At 40.0% G+C, this 13,584-nt stretch overlaps 1 protein-coding gene across 12 annotated transcripts in view; it reads left to right on the top strand.

The window, feature by feature from the left end:
• Positions 1-13,584, top strand: part of MYCBP2 (MYC binding protein 2) — a 136,213-nt gene that overhangs the window by 94,280 nt on the left and 28,349 nt on the right. For 9 of the 12 annotated variants that reach the window (XM_060273339.1, XM_060273338.1, XM_060273342.1 and 6 more), the window contains 2 exons: positions 22-147; positions 6,948-7,109. In XM_060273339.1, coding sequence (XP_060129322.1) covers positions 22-147; positions 6,948-7,109 — 288 coding nt within the window. The remainder of the gene's footprint in view (positions 1-21; positions 148-6,947; positions 7,110-13,584) is intronic. The other 3 variants (XM_035116062.2, XM_035116058.2, XM_060273336.1) reach the window with 1 other exon arrangement.

Below are 13,584 nucleotides of genomic sequence, written 5' to 3'. Positions count from 1 at the left end.
TTTTGTTTCTTGCAATTACAGAACAAGCTTTTATAGATCAGAATGGTCAGACTCCCCCACCAAGTCCTTTCTCACTGCAAACCTTCAATAAGGGGACAGGGTGTAGTAATGGACAAGGATTTGATTATGGCCTTGGAAACAACAAAGGTAAATTTTCTACTAATTATTTTCTTTCTATCATTTTGAATATTGGGTGTGTTTTCCATTGTATTTGTAGTTCCAGTATATTTACTTCAAAAAACCGGGAGGCAATTCATCGGTGCAGGAATTCTTAATTTATATGAGACTTTAATTATAGTATATGGCTCAGAGTTATAAAACAGGTGCTGCTTATTTGTTGTAGGATCAGGATTGAAATAATAATAAACTGAGCCTTTGTTGAACAAGATGGGCTTGAGTTATAATAATTGTACGTTGTAGTGAAAACTGCTAGTTTTGAAGAACTGTTTGGAGATCGTGGACATGCATCAAAAATGCTTGCTTCTATAAAAATAGCATCACACTCTAAGCATTCTGTTCAGAGCAAATACTTTTGAGAAACCACAGTATTGACTGACTTTTACAGTTTGATCAGTGTCACATTCCATGTCACAACTGTAGTTTGCCCTGTAAAAAGTAAAGCTTTTCGTTGACAGAACCTCCTTATTCCAGAAAACACTGCACAAACACCAGAACAGGAGAACTAGTGGTGTCTGATGTACCAGCACTTGGAATCAGATTGAGTCCTTGTACTGACATGAAAGTTGTATAGTTAGATTCTAAATCAAAATTCTATACAGTACTGTAACACTATACATTAAATTGTTTTTGTTTTGGTGGTTTAGCACCTTTAAATTAAGCATTTGAGTGTAATGTGAAAAGTACCCTACTAGTGAGAAGCTGAGTGCTTACCAGTATCTATACACGTATAATTGCCATGGAAATCATTGTGGCAATTGTAGAAATGTGCATGTAGAAATGTATTGCAACCCCAAACTTTTCTATGTTAGTGGCTCTTGATATGGATATTACTTGTGTCATTTTAGTATTCCTACAGCAGATAAATGAGGTCAGACTAGTACATCTAGTGTAAAAAAGAGCAGTATACAACTTTAGAACATAGAATTTTAAAATTAAGAAATGTTTTAAAATACACATGCCCATAGAAGAGCAAAAGTATCAAGTTGGAATTTTCTTTTCTGAGAATAATGCATGGTCCAGCAAAACGTGAGCACCTATAATTTTTAATTTAATTCCAGTGGGAAAGATGTGCTTAACATTGACTGGATCGTTCCCTACATTTTAAGTGTAATAAAGTTATCCTCAAGTGAACATTATGTTATCCAGGTGTTGCTTCAAGTTCAGTGTTGCATTTTTGAGGAGAAGTCGTGAACCATGGACTTCCTCGAACATAAGTTTATTTCTTAAATTTATTATGTTTTCTCTATTAAAAAAACCCACACAGTTTGTGTTCATTTTTCTTGGTTGTGATATGAATAAATCACACACATTCATTAATCCATTTTTCCTGGAAACCCCATTTTACGTTTTGCTCAATTAACCTATAGCGTGTTTGGATTGCAGTCTGATTATTGTTGCATGCTTTACTGTTTTGATGTCTTGTTCTTGTCTCATTCTCCTTGTGTATTTGCAGTAGTTCAATGCAAAAAGCAGTGCACCCTTTCAGCTGGCATACCCTTATGTCTCCATGCAAGTAAATTTACCCAAAAATAATTGGAGCAGGATATTAGTTAGAGTGTTTGAGCTAGTGCCTTGTAGTCATCTCTGCCTATACATCCCAAGGAACACTATAGGAAAGCTTGTATGAATTTTTGCCTGGGTGAAGCACATACAAAGGCATATCATTATAATCATATCACTGACATAGCTGACAAAAAGCAACGTAGAGACAGAACTTTAGGAGCATTAAAATGCTTTGTCTCATTTGGTGCTCATGACAGATTCGCTGTTTTCATGTTTTATCCTTAGTTTTGCTGATTTGGTTGCAACCTATTTCTAACCTGTTTTCTGTCAGCCCTGTTGTGGAAAGACCCCAAACCACTAATTCCTTACTACAGTAAGGTAATGGGACCTAGGAAGTTGTATTGTTAGATCACACATGAGAATTCAGGCTTTCAAAAATGATTTTAATAGATGCTTTATGGTCTAAAGTAGCCTTTTCTAACTTGGCGCCCTCCAAGTGTTTGATCTACAAATGGAATCATCTTCAACAATTTACCACAATGGTTCCCAATTAGGGGACCCCTGGGGGTCCGTGGGACACACCCAGGGGGTCTGGGGCACCATCCCCTGCAAGGGACTCACAGCAGCAGGTTGGGGGCTCTGTTAACTGCTGGACTTAGGGGAATGGCAACTGCACACGCCTCCCTCAATGGAGCAGTTTTACGGAGCCCCCACCCTGCCACCGGCTTGTGTGAGCCGTTGTTAGGGCAGGGGCTCTGTAAAACCGGTTGGCTGAGGCAAGGGCAGCCATGTGCTCCTCCGCCAAGCAGTTTGAAGAAGCGGAGGGAGAAACAAGCTGTATCGGTGCCTCGCCAATGCCGCTGGTTTCTCTCTCTGCTGGTATGAGGGCAGAGTGGGATGGCAGCTTCATTCAGCGGTAGATGTTGGTGAAACCACTGCTGCTCCTGAGTCCCTCTGGTACCAGCACCAGCTGGAGGGAGTCAAGTGTGGTGGTGGTTTCACTTGTGATATACTGTCAAGTGAAGCCGCCATCGCAGTCTGTCCCTCATACTGGTCCTGGACAATGTATCAGTACATCACCCAGTTCTATTTGGTGCAAAATGCAGCCTATGTGGGTTTTTTGTTCGTTCGTTTTCTGTGGGAAGCTATGTGGCTACATTTTGGAGTGGGAAGAAACAGATGTATGGTAGAATCCTAAAAAAATCAAAAGTTGGTTGTTCCTATTGGGTAATCAGCAAGAATAAAAACCTCACTCCAAATACTGTATTTAACTAATTAATCTATTTAAGCCAGGGATGAAACTTGGGCACAGGAGAACTATTATTATTATTATTATTATTATTATTATTATTATTATTATTATTATTACCAACATTACAAAATTCCAGCTGTTTTCTACTCAGTCTTCACCAATACTTTATCAAGCCCTGACCAAGCCATCACCTATGTCTTTAAGGTGCAAGATCCCTCAGTTAGCAGAACCATATGCTGCAAAGTTTTGCTAAGATGTACCATATCAGACTACAAGTAAGGAATAGCATGTTTGAATATAAAAAGCAGTCTGCATATAGAACACTTGCAAGTTAGGAACACAGTTGCTTTTTTAAAATTGTGTTGTAGTGGAGCAATGGAGACAAGTTTTTCCTACTGTCTGGGGATAGGCAATTTGTGGTTATTTCACAGATTTTATGGTCTTTTTTTAAAGGATACCTAAAACCCTTTGCTTATTAGGGGCCACCCCACATTTTATCAAAAAATTGCTTTGCACAGGTGTGCACACTCCGGCCCCTGTGACAACAGGTAACTACCATAGAGTAATCAAAATTTTCAAAAGTAGCGGGGTCCATGGTTTGGCTTTTGAAAAGTAAGGGGTGGTGGTCCGCAATAATTAGTTAATTGGGAACCACTGGTTTACCATGTTGGCTAGGGCTAATGGGAATTGTACTCCAAAACATTTGAAGGGCACCACATTGGAAAAGTCGTCTTTATAGCATTATTCAGACACTTTGTTAAAGATTGTAAGTTTCAATAAGCTAAAATCCTCACTGAAGCTGAAGAGATGAAAAGAGGCATTCTTCTATAGGTGGCTAAAGGACATTTTTTCACTTCCAGATAGCAGCACAAGATTGGCTAAACGTCTATGGTGTGTCCTGTCCTCTGCTTTCTGGTCAAAGCTCCAGTCTGCTTCCTTTGCCTTCATTCTCCTCTCCCCTCTCCCCTTAATCTTGATCAAGCACCTGGGAAATGTGGTACATTATTATTGGAAGGAAAAGAAGGCAAGAAGTAGTAAGTTGTTCTTCCACAGGCAGGGAAAAAGTCAGCAGCCTTGAGGTGCTTTATGCCAGAAAACTGCTCTGCTTCCCATCCTCCCTATTGGACAGGAGTAGTAATGCATATGGTAGGGAAAAGCGGATAGATGAGGGTGACTTAGAGCTCACTGCCCAAGGCATGAATGGGAAAGTTGTGATTTTAATTTTCCTAGGCTTCCTCTTTCTGTCTTCCTCTTCACTTTTACTTCCTGCCTTCGCCCTTTGCAGAGATGTTCTCCTAACCTGCCACATTCTGCAAAGTGCTTAGGTTTTCTGCCTACCTGCCTTCTTTTAGTATTTATTGTTTCCTTTCACCCATCTGTTTTCCTCCCAGTTAAAGAAAAGGCAAATATTTCCATTGTTTATTCCCCATGTCCTTACCTTGCCTATTCTCCTTGCTGTTGCAATGGCCCTGACAGACAGGAATGAAGGCAACCAACCAACTCTGTCAACCAGAGCACCACAAATCTGCAAAATGGGTACAAAGGGAAATGTAAGTCAGGCGTTTCCTACATCACTCAGAAAGCTTCCTCTGTGAAGCATGTGAATCCTGTGATACAGCCTGCCACCCCAGAGGCCATTCAATCTTGCCCCACAACTCCCAGTCTTAGCTGGCTAGAGGATTTAGACCATAAGGAAGAAACGAGCTTAGCATTCCAATGGGGGGCGTGGGGACGGCAGGCATAATATTTAGCAAAATCTTAAAGAAGAAAGCAGAATCATTCTCTCAGAACTATTGTATTAAACACACAGCCCATTTGCTTCATTTATCCCACCTCCATGAGGAAAAAGGCTGGGGCTCGCACAGTAGCGTGTTGGATCAAAGCATGTAGTATGTTGACCTACGAGTCACAGCGCTTATGTTCACCGCAACACACACTCCATAAGAGCCATGGCTATGTTCGCCTAGCTCTCTTCCAACAAAAGCATCACAGAAATTTGCACAGAGAGCCATTTGCAGAGCACTAAGTTTATTTATTAGATATTGCAAGCTGGACTTCCATGCCTCGGCAGAGGCAGCTTTTGGCAGGCGAGTTACAAAATGTGTTACCACCAACATGAATGGCCGCTACTCTAGGCAGATACAGCTCTGATGTGTCCTGTAAGTGACTGGATCATGCTATGCTTGAGAATGAACCATTGGGCACTCACTGCAAGTGGGCTTTGTTTAGCAGCCGAGCAAGCATGTTACAACCACACCCCTTAGGCAATCCACTCACCAGAAGCTTTGCTAGTCATCTGAATCACATTTTCACAACCAACTTCTCCATTATCCTCTAAAAGTTTCCCTCTTCTACTGTAGGAAGGCAGTTGGAGAGATATGTCTCGGATTCCTGGAAAATAAGTCTAAAAGAGCTTATCAATGAATGAAAACTAAAGGGGAAGGAGGAAGCCTATGTGAATCAAAGACATGAGTTTCCTGCCTTGGGAAAATAGGGCATGTTTTATTCTGCTAGTGGCTGGCTCACTTTGCTGCCAGGAAAGGCCATTTACAATAAGTGCCCAAAGTTCCATTCTACTCCACTGTTATTCTATTGTTCTTCCAGGTTGCTGTGGTTACCCACTTTGTTGTATTGTACTAAGGACCAAGGGGTGCTGTTTTTGCCAAGCTCAGCTGAAGTCAGAACTGACTCTGTCTTCTGTCAAGAGGGATGTTATTTATTTATTTACAGCATTTGTGTCTCGCCTCTCCTTTTTGAAAAAAAAAGCAGTGTGACCCAGCAATTAACAATAGGTTAATCATAAAATTACTAAAAACACAAAATAAAAAAGACAGGTGGTCATTAAAACAGTTAAATATTGCCCAGCATGTAAACAATTAAGTGCAAATCAAAAATAAACACAGGAGTAGTAGAACCATTTATATTCCCAAGCCCCTCCCAAACAAGAACGTTTAATGAGATTCACTTCTGGGAAAGCAAAGACTGCCCTATGGCTACTTCCAAGAACTGAAATGAATAGTAAATTTAAAAAGTCTTTTTCAAATACAGTGGTATCTTGGGTTACAAACACCTTGGGTTACAAACACTTCGGGTTACAGACTCTGCTAACCCGGAGTAGTACCTCGGGTTAAGAACTTTGCCCCAGGATGAGAACAGAAACCGCACAGCGGCGGCAGCGGGAGACCCCATTAGCTAAAGTGGTACCTCAGGTTAAGAACGATCTCCGGAACGAATTAAGTTCGTAACCAGAGGTACCAATGTATTCAGACTCAATGATTATGCCTAGATCTTTCTACAAAATTTTTAGTTTTTGTTGACATTAGTAAAGCAAAGCAGTTTTTTTTAATAATCCCATTTAGTTAAGGACCAATATATTATGTATTGTAAAGACACTGCAATTTACTTTCACGGTGCTGTGCACTAAAATATTGGTGCATGTAATAACAAATAGCATGTTTCAGTACAATTTTATGAGAAATAAGGCATGAACATCATTTGAAAACTAATACTGCTTTAAAAAATCCTAGTTGACCTTACTTGTCTAGCTGTGGTGCTTTATTATGAAATATACATAATGATCACATGCAGACCTTGCCCTTAAAGCTTGTTTCCTTGAAGGGAGGCTGCCTGTGAGTCAAGAGTTACAGCAAATTTTTTGCTGTTACCTTATTTCCAATTATAAACTCTCTTGTTCCCAGTCCAACCATATGGGAGTTCATGTCATCGTTAATTTTGCTTTAATTTTCAAAACAAGCCGATCAGAACACTGGAGGAAAATGTTTTCTGAATCACTTGCGCAACTATTCATACCCCTTGCAAAGATATTGGGTTGAACTTTCCATGGTCCTACCACACATTGCTTGGTAATGTCTGTGTCTTGTTCCAGAGTAATACCTAGCTACAAGATCACAGACAAGTGCAGGCTTTATCAGTACTGAACTTTCAAAGAGACTTCTTTCAGCACTTTTTGGAATATAACAGGTTGTAGTTTTGACTGTTTTGCCTACTACAGGTGACCAACTGAGTGCCATACTGAATCCCATTCAGTCACGGCCTAGTCTCCCAGCTCCTTCCATCTTTGATCAAGCTGCAAAACCTCCCTCTTCCCTAGTCCACAGCCCATTTGTGTTTGGACAATCCCTTTCCTTCCAGCAACCTCAGCCACAGCTTCAGAGTAAGTCTGTCAGCCTTTCCTGCCTCATCAGCCCATTTCTGAAGCTTTACCATTGCTTGCATACCGGTAACAATCTTAGTTGCTTTCTAGCTATTGATCATCCATCAATGCACCTTCTGATTCTCCCGACCCCTGTTTTATTTTGGCTTTCCATGACTTTGAAGCAAATATCAGTCTTCCCATAGTAATTAGAGACTACTGCATTGACCTTTTGCATTTTTTCTGTAGTGTTGAAAAATATATTTATACATTTTTTTAACCAAATCCTTTGGGATTTTAATTAAATTACAGGGTTTCAAATACTCTTGCAGTAACACTTTAAAATATCTCTTGGTACTCCTTGAGCACACAAGCCTTATGCAGTTAAATCCATTCATTTCTATATCCATTCATTTCTATTTAGTATTAATTTAGTATTTAGTATTAATAAAGCTGATGATGATCCCACCCTTCATAAATGACGTACTGAGAAGCTTCACCACTAACAATTCTGGAAGATAAGACCGTTATTTTTTCCATTAAGTTGAAGATGGTTGTAGTATCACATAGTAGTAGTAATATAGTTCTAGTGTCACAGCTCATTTAGCTAACATCAGGTTGTTTCAGTAGACATATCTTAGAATCATAGAATCTTAGAGTTGGAAGGGACCCCTAGGGTCATCTAGTCCAGCCCCCTGCAATGTAGAAATTTCAGCTAAAGCATCCATGACAGATGGCCATCCAACTTCTGCTTAAAAACCTCCAAGGAAGGAGAGTCCACAACCTCCTGAGACTGTTCTTCTGCCGAACAGATCTTATTGTCAAAAAGTTCTTCCTGATGTTTAGTTGGGATCTCTTGTAATGCGGGTGGCGCTGTGTGTTAAACTACAGAGCCTAGGGCTTGCCGATCAGAAGGTCCAGTGGTTCGAATCCCCGTGACGGGGTGAGCTCCCATTGCTCGGTCCCAGCTCCTGCCAACCTAGCAGTTTGAAAGCACGTCAAAGTGCAAGTAGATAAATACTTGCGGGAAGGTAAACGCCGTTTCAGTGCGTTGCTCTGGTTTGCCAGAAGCGGCTTTGTCATGCTGGCCACATGACCTGGAAGCTGTACGCCGGCTCCCTCGGCCAATAATGCGAGATGAGTGCCGCAACCCCAGAGTCGGTCACGACTGGACCTTATGGTCAGGGGTCCCTTTACCTTTAGCTTGTAGCGCGAAGCCATGGGTTCGAATAAAATCTTGTGGGTTCATATAATGTCCCAGCTGCTGTTTCCAGTTTATTTTTCTTTGCAGCTAGAGAATAACAATAATCTGCTGCTTTAGTTTAGGCTTTAGTTTATGCTTGTTTTCAAAGAATTATTTGTTTACTCTTGAGAAGTAGTTGTGCCAGTTGATACCTTCTTCCCATCAATTGGGAGCACCAGAAGAAACTGACTTATGGATCAGAGTAAGAAACACTGCGGAACCGAAGGCCTCTCCTCAGTTTGCCCTTTGATCTAGACTTTGGGAATTAGAAGATTACTTTTAAAATGCCAACATAGATTTGTGAGCATTCTTCCTCTCTTCATGCACCTGCGTCTATAGTTGATCTTGAGATATCTGGAGATATCATAGATGCCAAGCTTACAGAGGCCGAGAATCTGTAGAAATTGTTGCCATTGGATTATCTGCTTTGGGAGAGTAATCCAGAAGCAGCCTCCTTTTCCATTGTTCTCTGGTTATCAAGACCCTTAAATGTATCAACACACAGGCAGCTGTGGGCCTAGACCCTTTTCAGAATGGCCCTGTATTCATTCATTCATTCATTCATTCATTCATTCATTCATTCATTCATTCATTCACTATTTAAGAACCTTGGAGAGCTCATCCAGCACAACAGCATGGAGAAGAACTTCAGGACTCGGAATCATTTTCAGAAAGTGACAATGAGAGGGAGAAGCCACAAAGAGTGTTGATTCCTCCTTGACTTAATCCAAATGCATGAGGTAGTGGTGCTGCTGCTCAGGTTCTTCTGATTTTTCTGTGGAAGGGGAAGGAAGCCTCAACTAGGAGGAATTACTTCATATGATGTAGAGAAAATGGCTAGCACCTTCTGGAGTCCAGGACATCCAATCTTATGACTACCAACACCTATGCTTGGTAGTTACATTTGAAGGTGAGATGAGTAGCAAAGCAAGGGAGCTACTTTATCACAAGCACCTCATTTGCTTCATTCCACACCACTGTTTTCAGACGGGAGATTCTAGCATCCATTGTGGCAGTCACCCAAGTGAGGCAATTTCCCCTCATAAATACGTGCGTCTCTATCACATTGGCATACCAAGATCCTGCAGTTTATCTATCAGTATTACATTTGCCATTGGGATTTATTCATGGCGCTAAGACCCTCTACCAAGGTTCTGGTGGTCTTGAATATTACTGTTGTCTTGTCACTCCCATTCTTTACCTAGTTGCTTTCATCTCATCTTTCTCACATGGCAGAGTTCTATGGCTCTTTTTGAGAATGAGGATGAACTTAAAAAGTTTGTAGAATATGGACAGCTTCAAAAGAAGATCAGACAAATTCCTGGAAGATAAAGCTGCAAGCCACTATGCCTATGTTCTGCCTCCACTGTTGGAGACTGTGAGCTTCTGAATGTAATTTGCTAGGAATCACAAGTGGGGAGAGTGCTGTTGTGCTTAGGTCCAGCTTTCTAGCTTCCCAAAAACATATGGCTGGGCGCTGTGAGAGCAGGATGCTGAACTGGATGGACCATTTTCAGAAGAAAATGTCCAGTGCCTCCCACTTCAACCTCACTTAAGCAGATAATGCCTCGGATACTTTTATCTTGTTGATCCCCAGATTTCTGTCTTATTTAGAAACCTGAAGAAAATGTAAATGGTATTTTGTAATTGGAAAAATAGTTCATCTTCTGCTAGATCTTTGGCTTTTTGACTTGAGGATTGTATTTTTGTGTGTGAAACAAGACACTCCCTTAAAGTCTTCATAAAAATGTCTACTGTAATAGTGGCATAGCTGCCAAGTTTTCCCTTTTCTCGCGAGGAAGCCTATTCAGCATAAGGGAAAATCCCTTAAAAAAAGGGATAACTTGGCAGCTATGAATAGTGGTGACTTGTCTAATAGCTTTCCAAAGTATCTCAGTCACGTCAAACTAAAGGGACTCATTTGAGTTCAGTTCTGGCAAAAAGTGAAAGTTCCTGGGACACTTTGGGACACCTTGTGCATGAGCTTCCAAAAATGAGAACCTATTACCAGCACATATCTAATGTAGGATCTTTCCTTTAGTTCTCCTTGTTGTGGTCCTGAATAAATTCCTTCCTCTGAAACCTGTATTTGTGTTGGGAGGAAATGCCAATTCCCAAGTAAGGGTTTCCCCCTCCCCCTTCAAAGTAAGTAACAACTTCAGAAGAAGAATATTCCTCAGGACTGCAGTAGTGGAGGAAAGTAAGTCTCCCTCCCATGCTTGCTTTGATCCTCTTCATTATCACCCCACTCAGCAGATGTAATTTGATCAGCACCTGAGAAACAAAGGCAGATTTAACATCGCATGTTAAGCTAAGTTTGGCCCTCAGTTGATGAGGGTAGAGCATTCAATAAAACAACCTGCTTTTTTACATTTTGTGACATTAATGTTTTTGGGCCAAATTAAAGTGCAGCCCTTTGCATGTTTACTGGTAAGTAAAATAACACTGTGCTCACCCAGGCTTACTCTCTGCTCCTATTTTAGTCTTATTTATTCCCCACAACATGTGTACTGTTAACCCCTGCAAATGTGTGTTATATGAGAAATCTTAACAGATTTACAACTGATTTTAAACAATTTTATCATGACTCTGATCCAGAGAGCTTTATCGCATGCACACGTGAGCCAGCAGCCAAACAATTTTATCATGACTCTGATCCAGAGAGCTTTATCGCACGCACACGTGAGCCAGCAGCCAACTCCAAGGAGGCCTTAAACTTGTTCACAGGAATCCCCTATGCAGCATGGCAAACTGGTTTTGAAACAGTGTTTGATATGGGGATAACAACCATAAAACTAGGATAGCACCATCAACAGACAAAAAATGGGGCGAGGGGGGGGGGACAGGTGTTAGAAATGTACTTAATCTATTTTACTTTTAGAAGCAACTATTTTATTTTTAGAAGACAACTGAAGGCGACCCTGTTTAGGGAAGTTTTTGATGTTTGATGCTGTACTGTTTTTAATATTCGGTTGGAAGCCGCCCAGATGGGCGGGGTTTTAATAAATAATAATAATAATAATAATAATAATAATAATAATCGTAGTAATGAATTTGGAAATTTTCTTCCTCAAGCACAGTGTAATTACATGAATAGAATAAAGGATAAAAATGCAAAATGTAAGAAAATGCTATATGCTCTTATAAGCTCATATTTAATAATAATAATAATAATAATAATAATAATAATAATAATAATAATAATAAATTTATTTATTTATACCACACCCATCTGGCTGGGTTTCCCCAGCCACTCTGGGCGGCTTCCAACTGACTATTAAAAACAATATAGCATCAAACATTAAAAACTTCCCTAAACAAGGCTGCCTTCAGTTGTCTTTTAAAAGTAAAAAAAATTGCTTATTGCCTTGACATCTGCTGGGAGGATGTTCCACAGGGTGGGTGCCATGACCGAGAAGGCCTGGTTCCCTGTAACCTCACTTCTCTCAGCGAGGGAACTGCCAGAAGGCCCTCAGCGCTGGACCTCATATAAGAATAATGCTTCCTTTTTGTAAAATGTGCCACGGAAATTAAAGTGTAATGAGATGTATGTTGTCATTAAACAAATTAAAAATAGGTCCTAAAAATTAATTACGGTAACCAAATTAAAAATAGGTCCTAAAAAAGAAACAACCCCCAGAAATAGACTTTCATGCCAGTGAAAAAAGCCTGGTTCGTAGGATGCAAAATATAACCGTACACTTCTTTTTTGAGCAGAGGTCACCCCAAGAATAACATTATATTAGCAAAAGCCAACAACTTGAGGCTGGGCAGGAACATTATTTATGAAATACCCAAAGTTCCAACAAGTATCAAAAATAGAATAAACATGTTGAAACTATACTGCAGTACATTTCTAGCACCTGGAATTATTTCGGTTCCAGTCGTAGGCTTGGGTCCTTATAGCAGACTTTTTAGATCTGCTTCTGTTTATAGTAAAGCAGAAGTTTCTTTTTCCTGAATGCAAGATTTCCCCTTCTGAGCAGACATTTTGCCCCAAGAATAGTGTGCCTTAGAGCAGAAAAGAAGGTTCTAGGTAAAGCAGGCCTCCTTTAGAAAAGTAGAACCCCATAAGCCTAGTTACAGGTAGGTAGCCGTGTTGGTCTGGATCGAAGTAAAATAAAAAAATTCCTTCAGTAGCACCTTAAAGACCAACTAAGTTTTTATTTTGGTATGAGCTTTCGTGTGCATGCACACTTCTTCAGATACAGTGAAGAAGCCTAGAATGAGAATAGTAAGTGTGTTGAAAATAAATGATTTGTAATAAGGCAAAACAAAAATATTTCATCATTTATTACTCAAGTGTTTGGTTAGCCTGCAAGCTATTGTTGTAGAAAAATTTGGAGTTGGCTTTTACTGCCCAACACTCCATTAAGGGATTCAGTGTCCCCTAAGTCTATTATTGGTCAAATGGGGTGGAGGCAGGATTCAGTGAAAGAAAGGAAGATCTTTATTTCCTATTGCAACAGTGCCCCTGCCCCTTTGCAAGGAGGTGAGGACCAAGTATAAAGTGTGCAAGAAACAACACCATTTTCCCCCCTGTAACACTATAGATTGGCATAAATTCACCTATTGCATAAGCTATTGGCCTTGTTTGTATGTCACATTAAACCATAGTTTAAAGCAAACTGTGGTTCAGTGTTAATTACCAGCATACTAGTGCATGCTTTTCAAATGTTCTCACACCATTCCTCCCCTGCTGCAGACAAAACAAACCAGAGTCTGATTTTTGTCATGTTATCTAAACCTGAGTTTATGGCTTGTTTCTCTTCAAGCAAACCATGAATGTAAACTAATGTTTGTTCTTTGATTACCACTCATTGTTTCGTGGGAAACAAACCATGATAGTGAGTTCAGACAACATGCAGCATGATGCCGAGGGTTCACATTAATCCATACCTTGTTTTAGATCACATTTAAATGTGACATGTTAACTGGGCCATTGTCAGCAAAATACTTTTAGTTCAATTAGTGTTATGCTATATGACTGAAATAGCAAAAGGACGTTGGAAAAAGACACACACACTCAAGAATAACAAATAATTCATGTTCTCAGGGTGGTAATTTCTTTGTGCAAAAAGTTCAATTTTGTATGCAAATGCAATGCCAGATAATGAAAAAGTATGTTCATCTAAGCTTATGAAATAATACTCAGATCTGTCAAACAACATGTTTGGTTTCAATGCACCCCTGCTTCAGTAACAATAGCAAAATCAATCAATGAGCAGAACAAAGCAAAGCCATTCATTAGCT

The sequence above is a fragment of the Zootoca vivipara genome, chromosome 4 (assembly GCF_963506605.1).
Source record: "Zootoca vivipara chromosome 4, rZooViv1.1, whole genome shotgun sequence".
NCBI classification, from domain to species: domain Eukaryota; kingdom Metazoa; phylum Chordata; class Lepidosauria; order Squamata; family Lacertidae; genus Zootoca; species Zootoca vivipara.
Note: the sequence above shows the minus strand (reverse complement) of the source record. Positions and strands in the feature narration are given on the sequence as shown.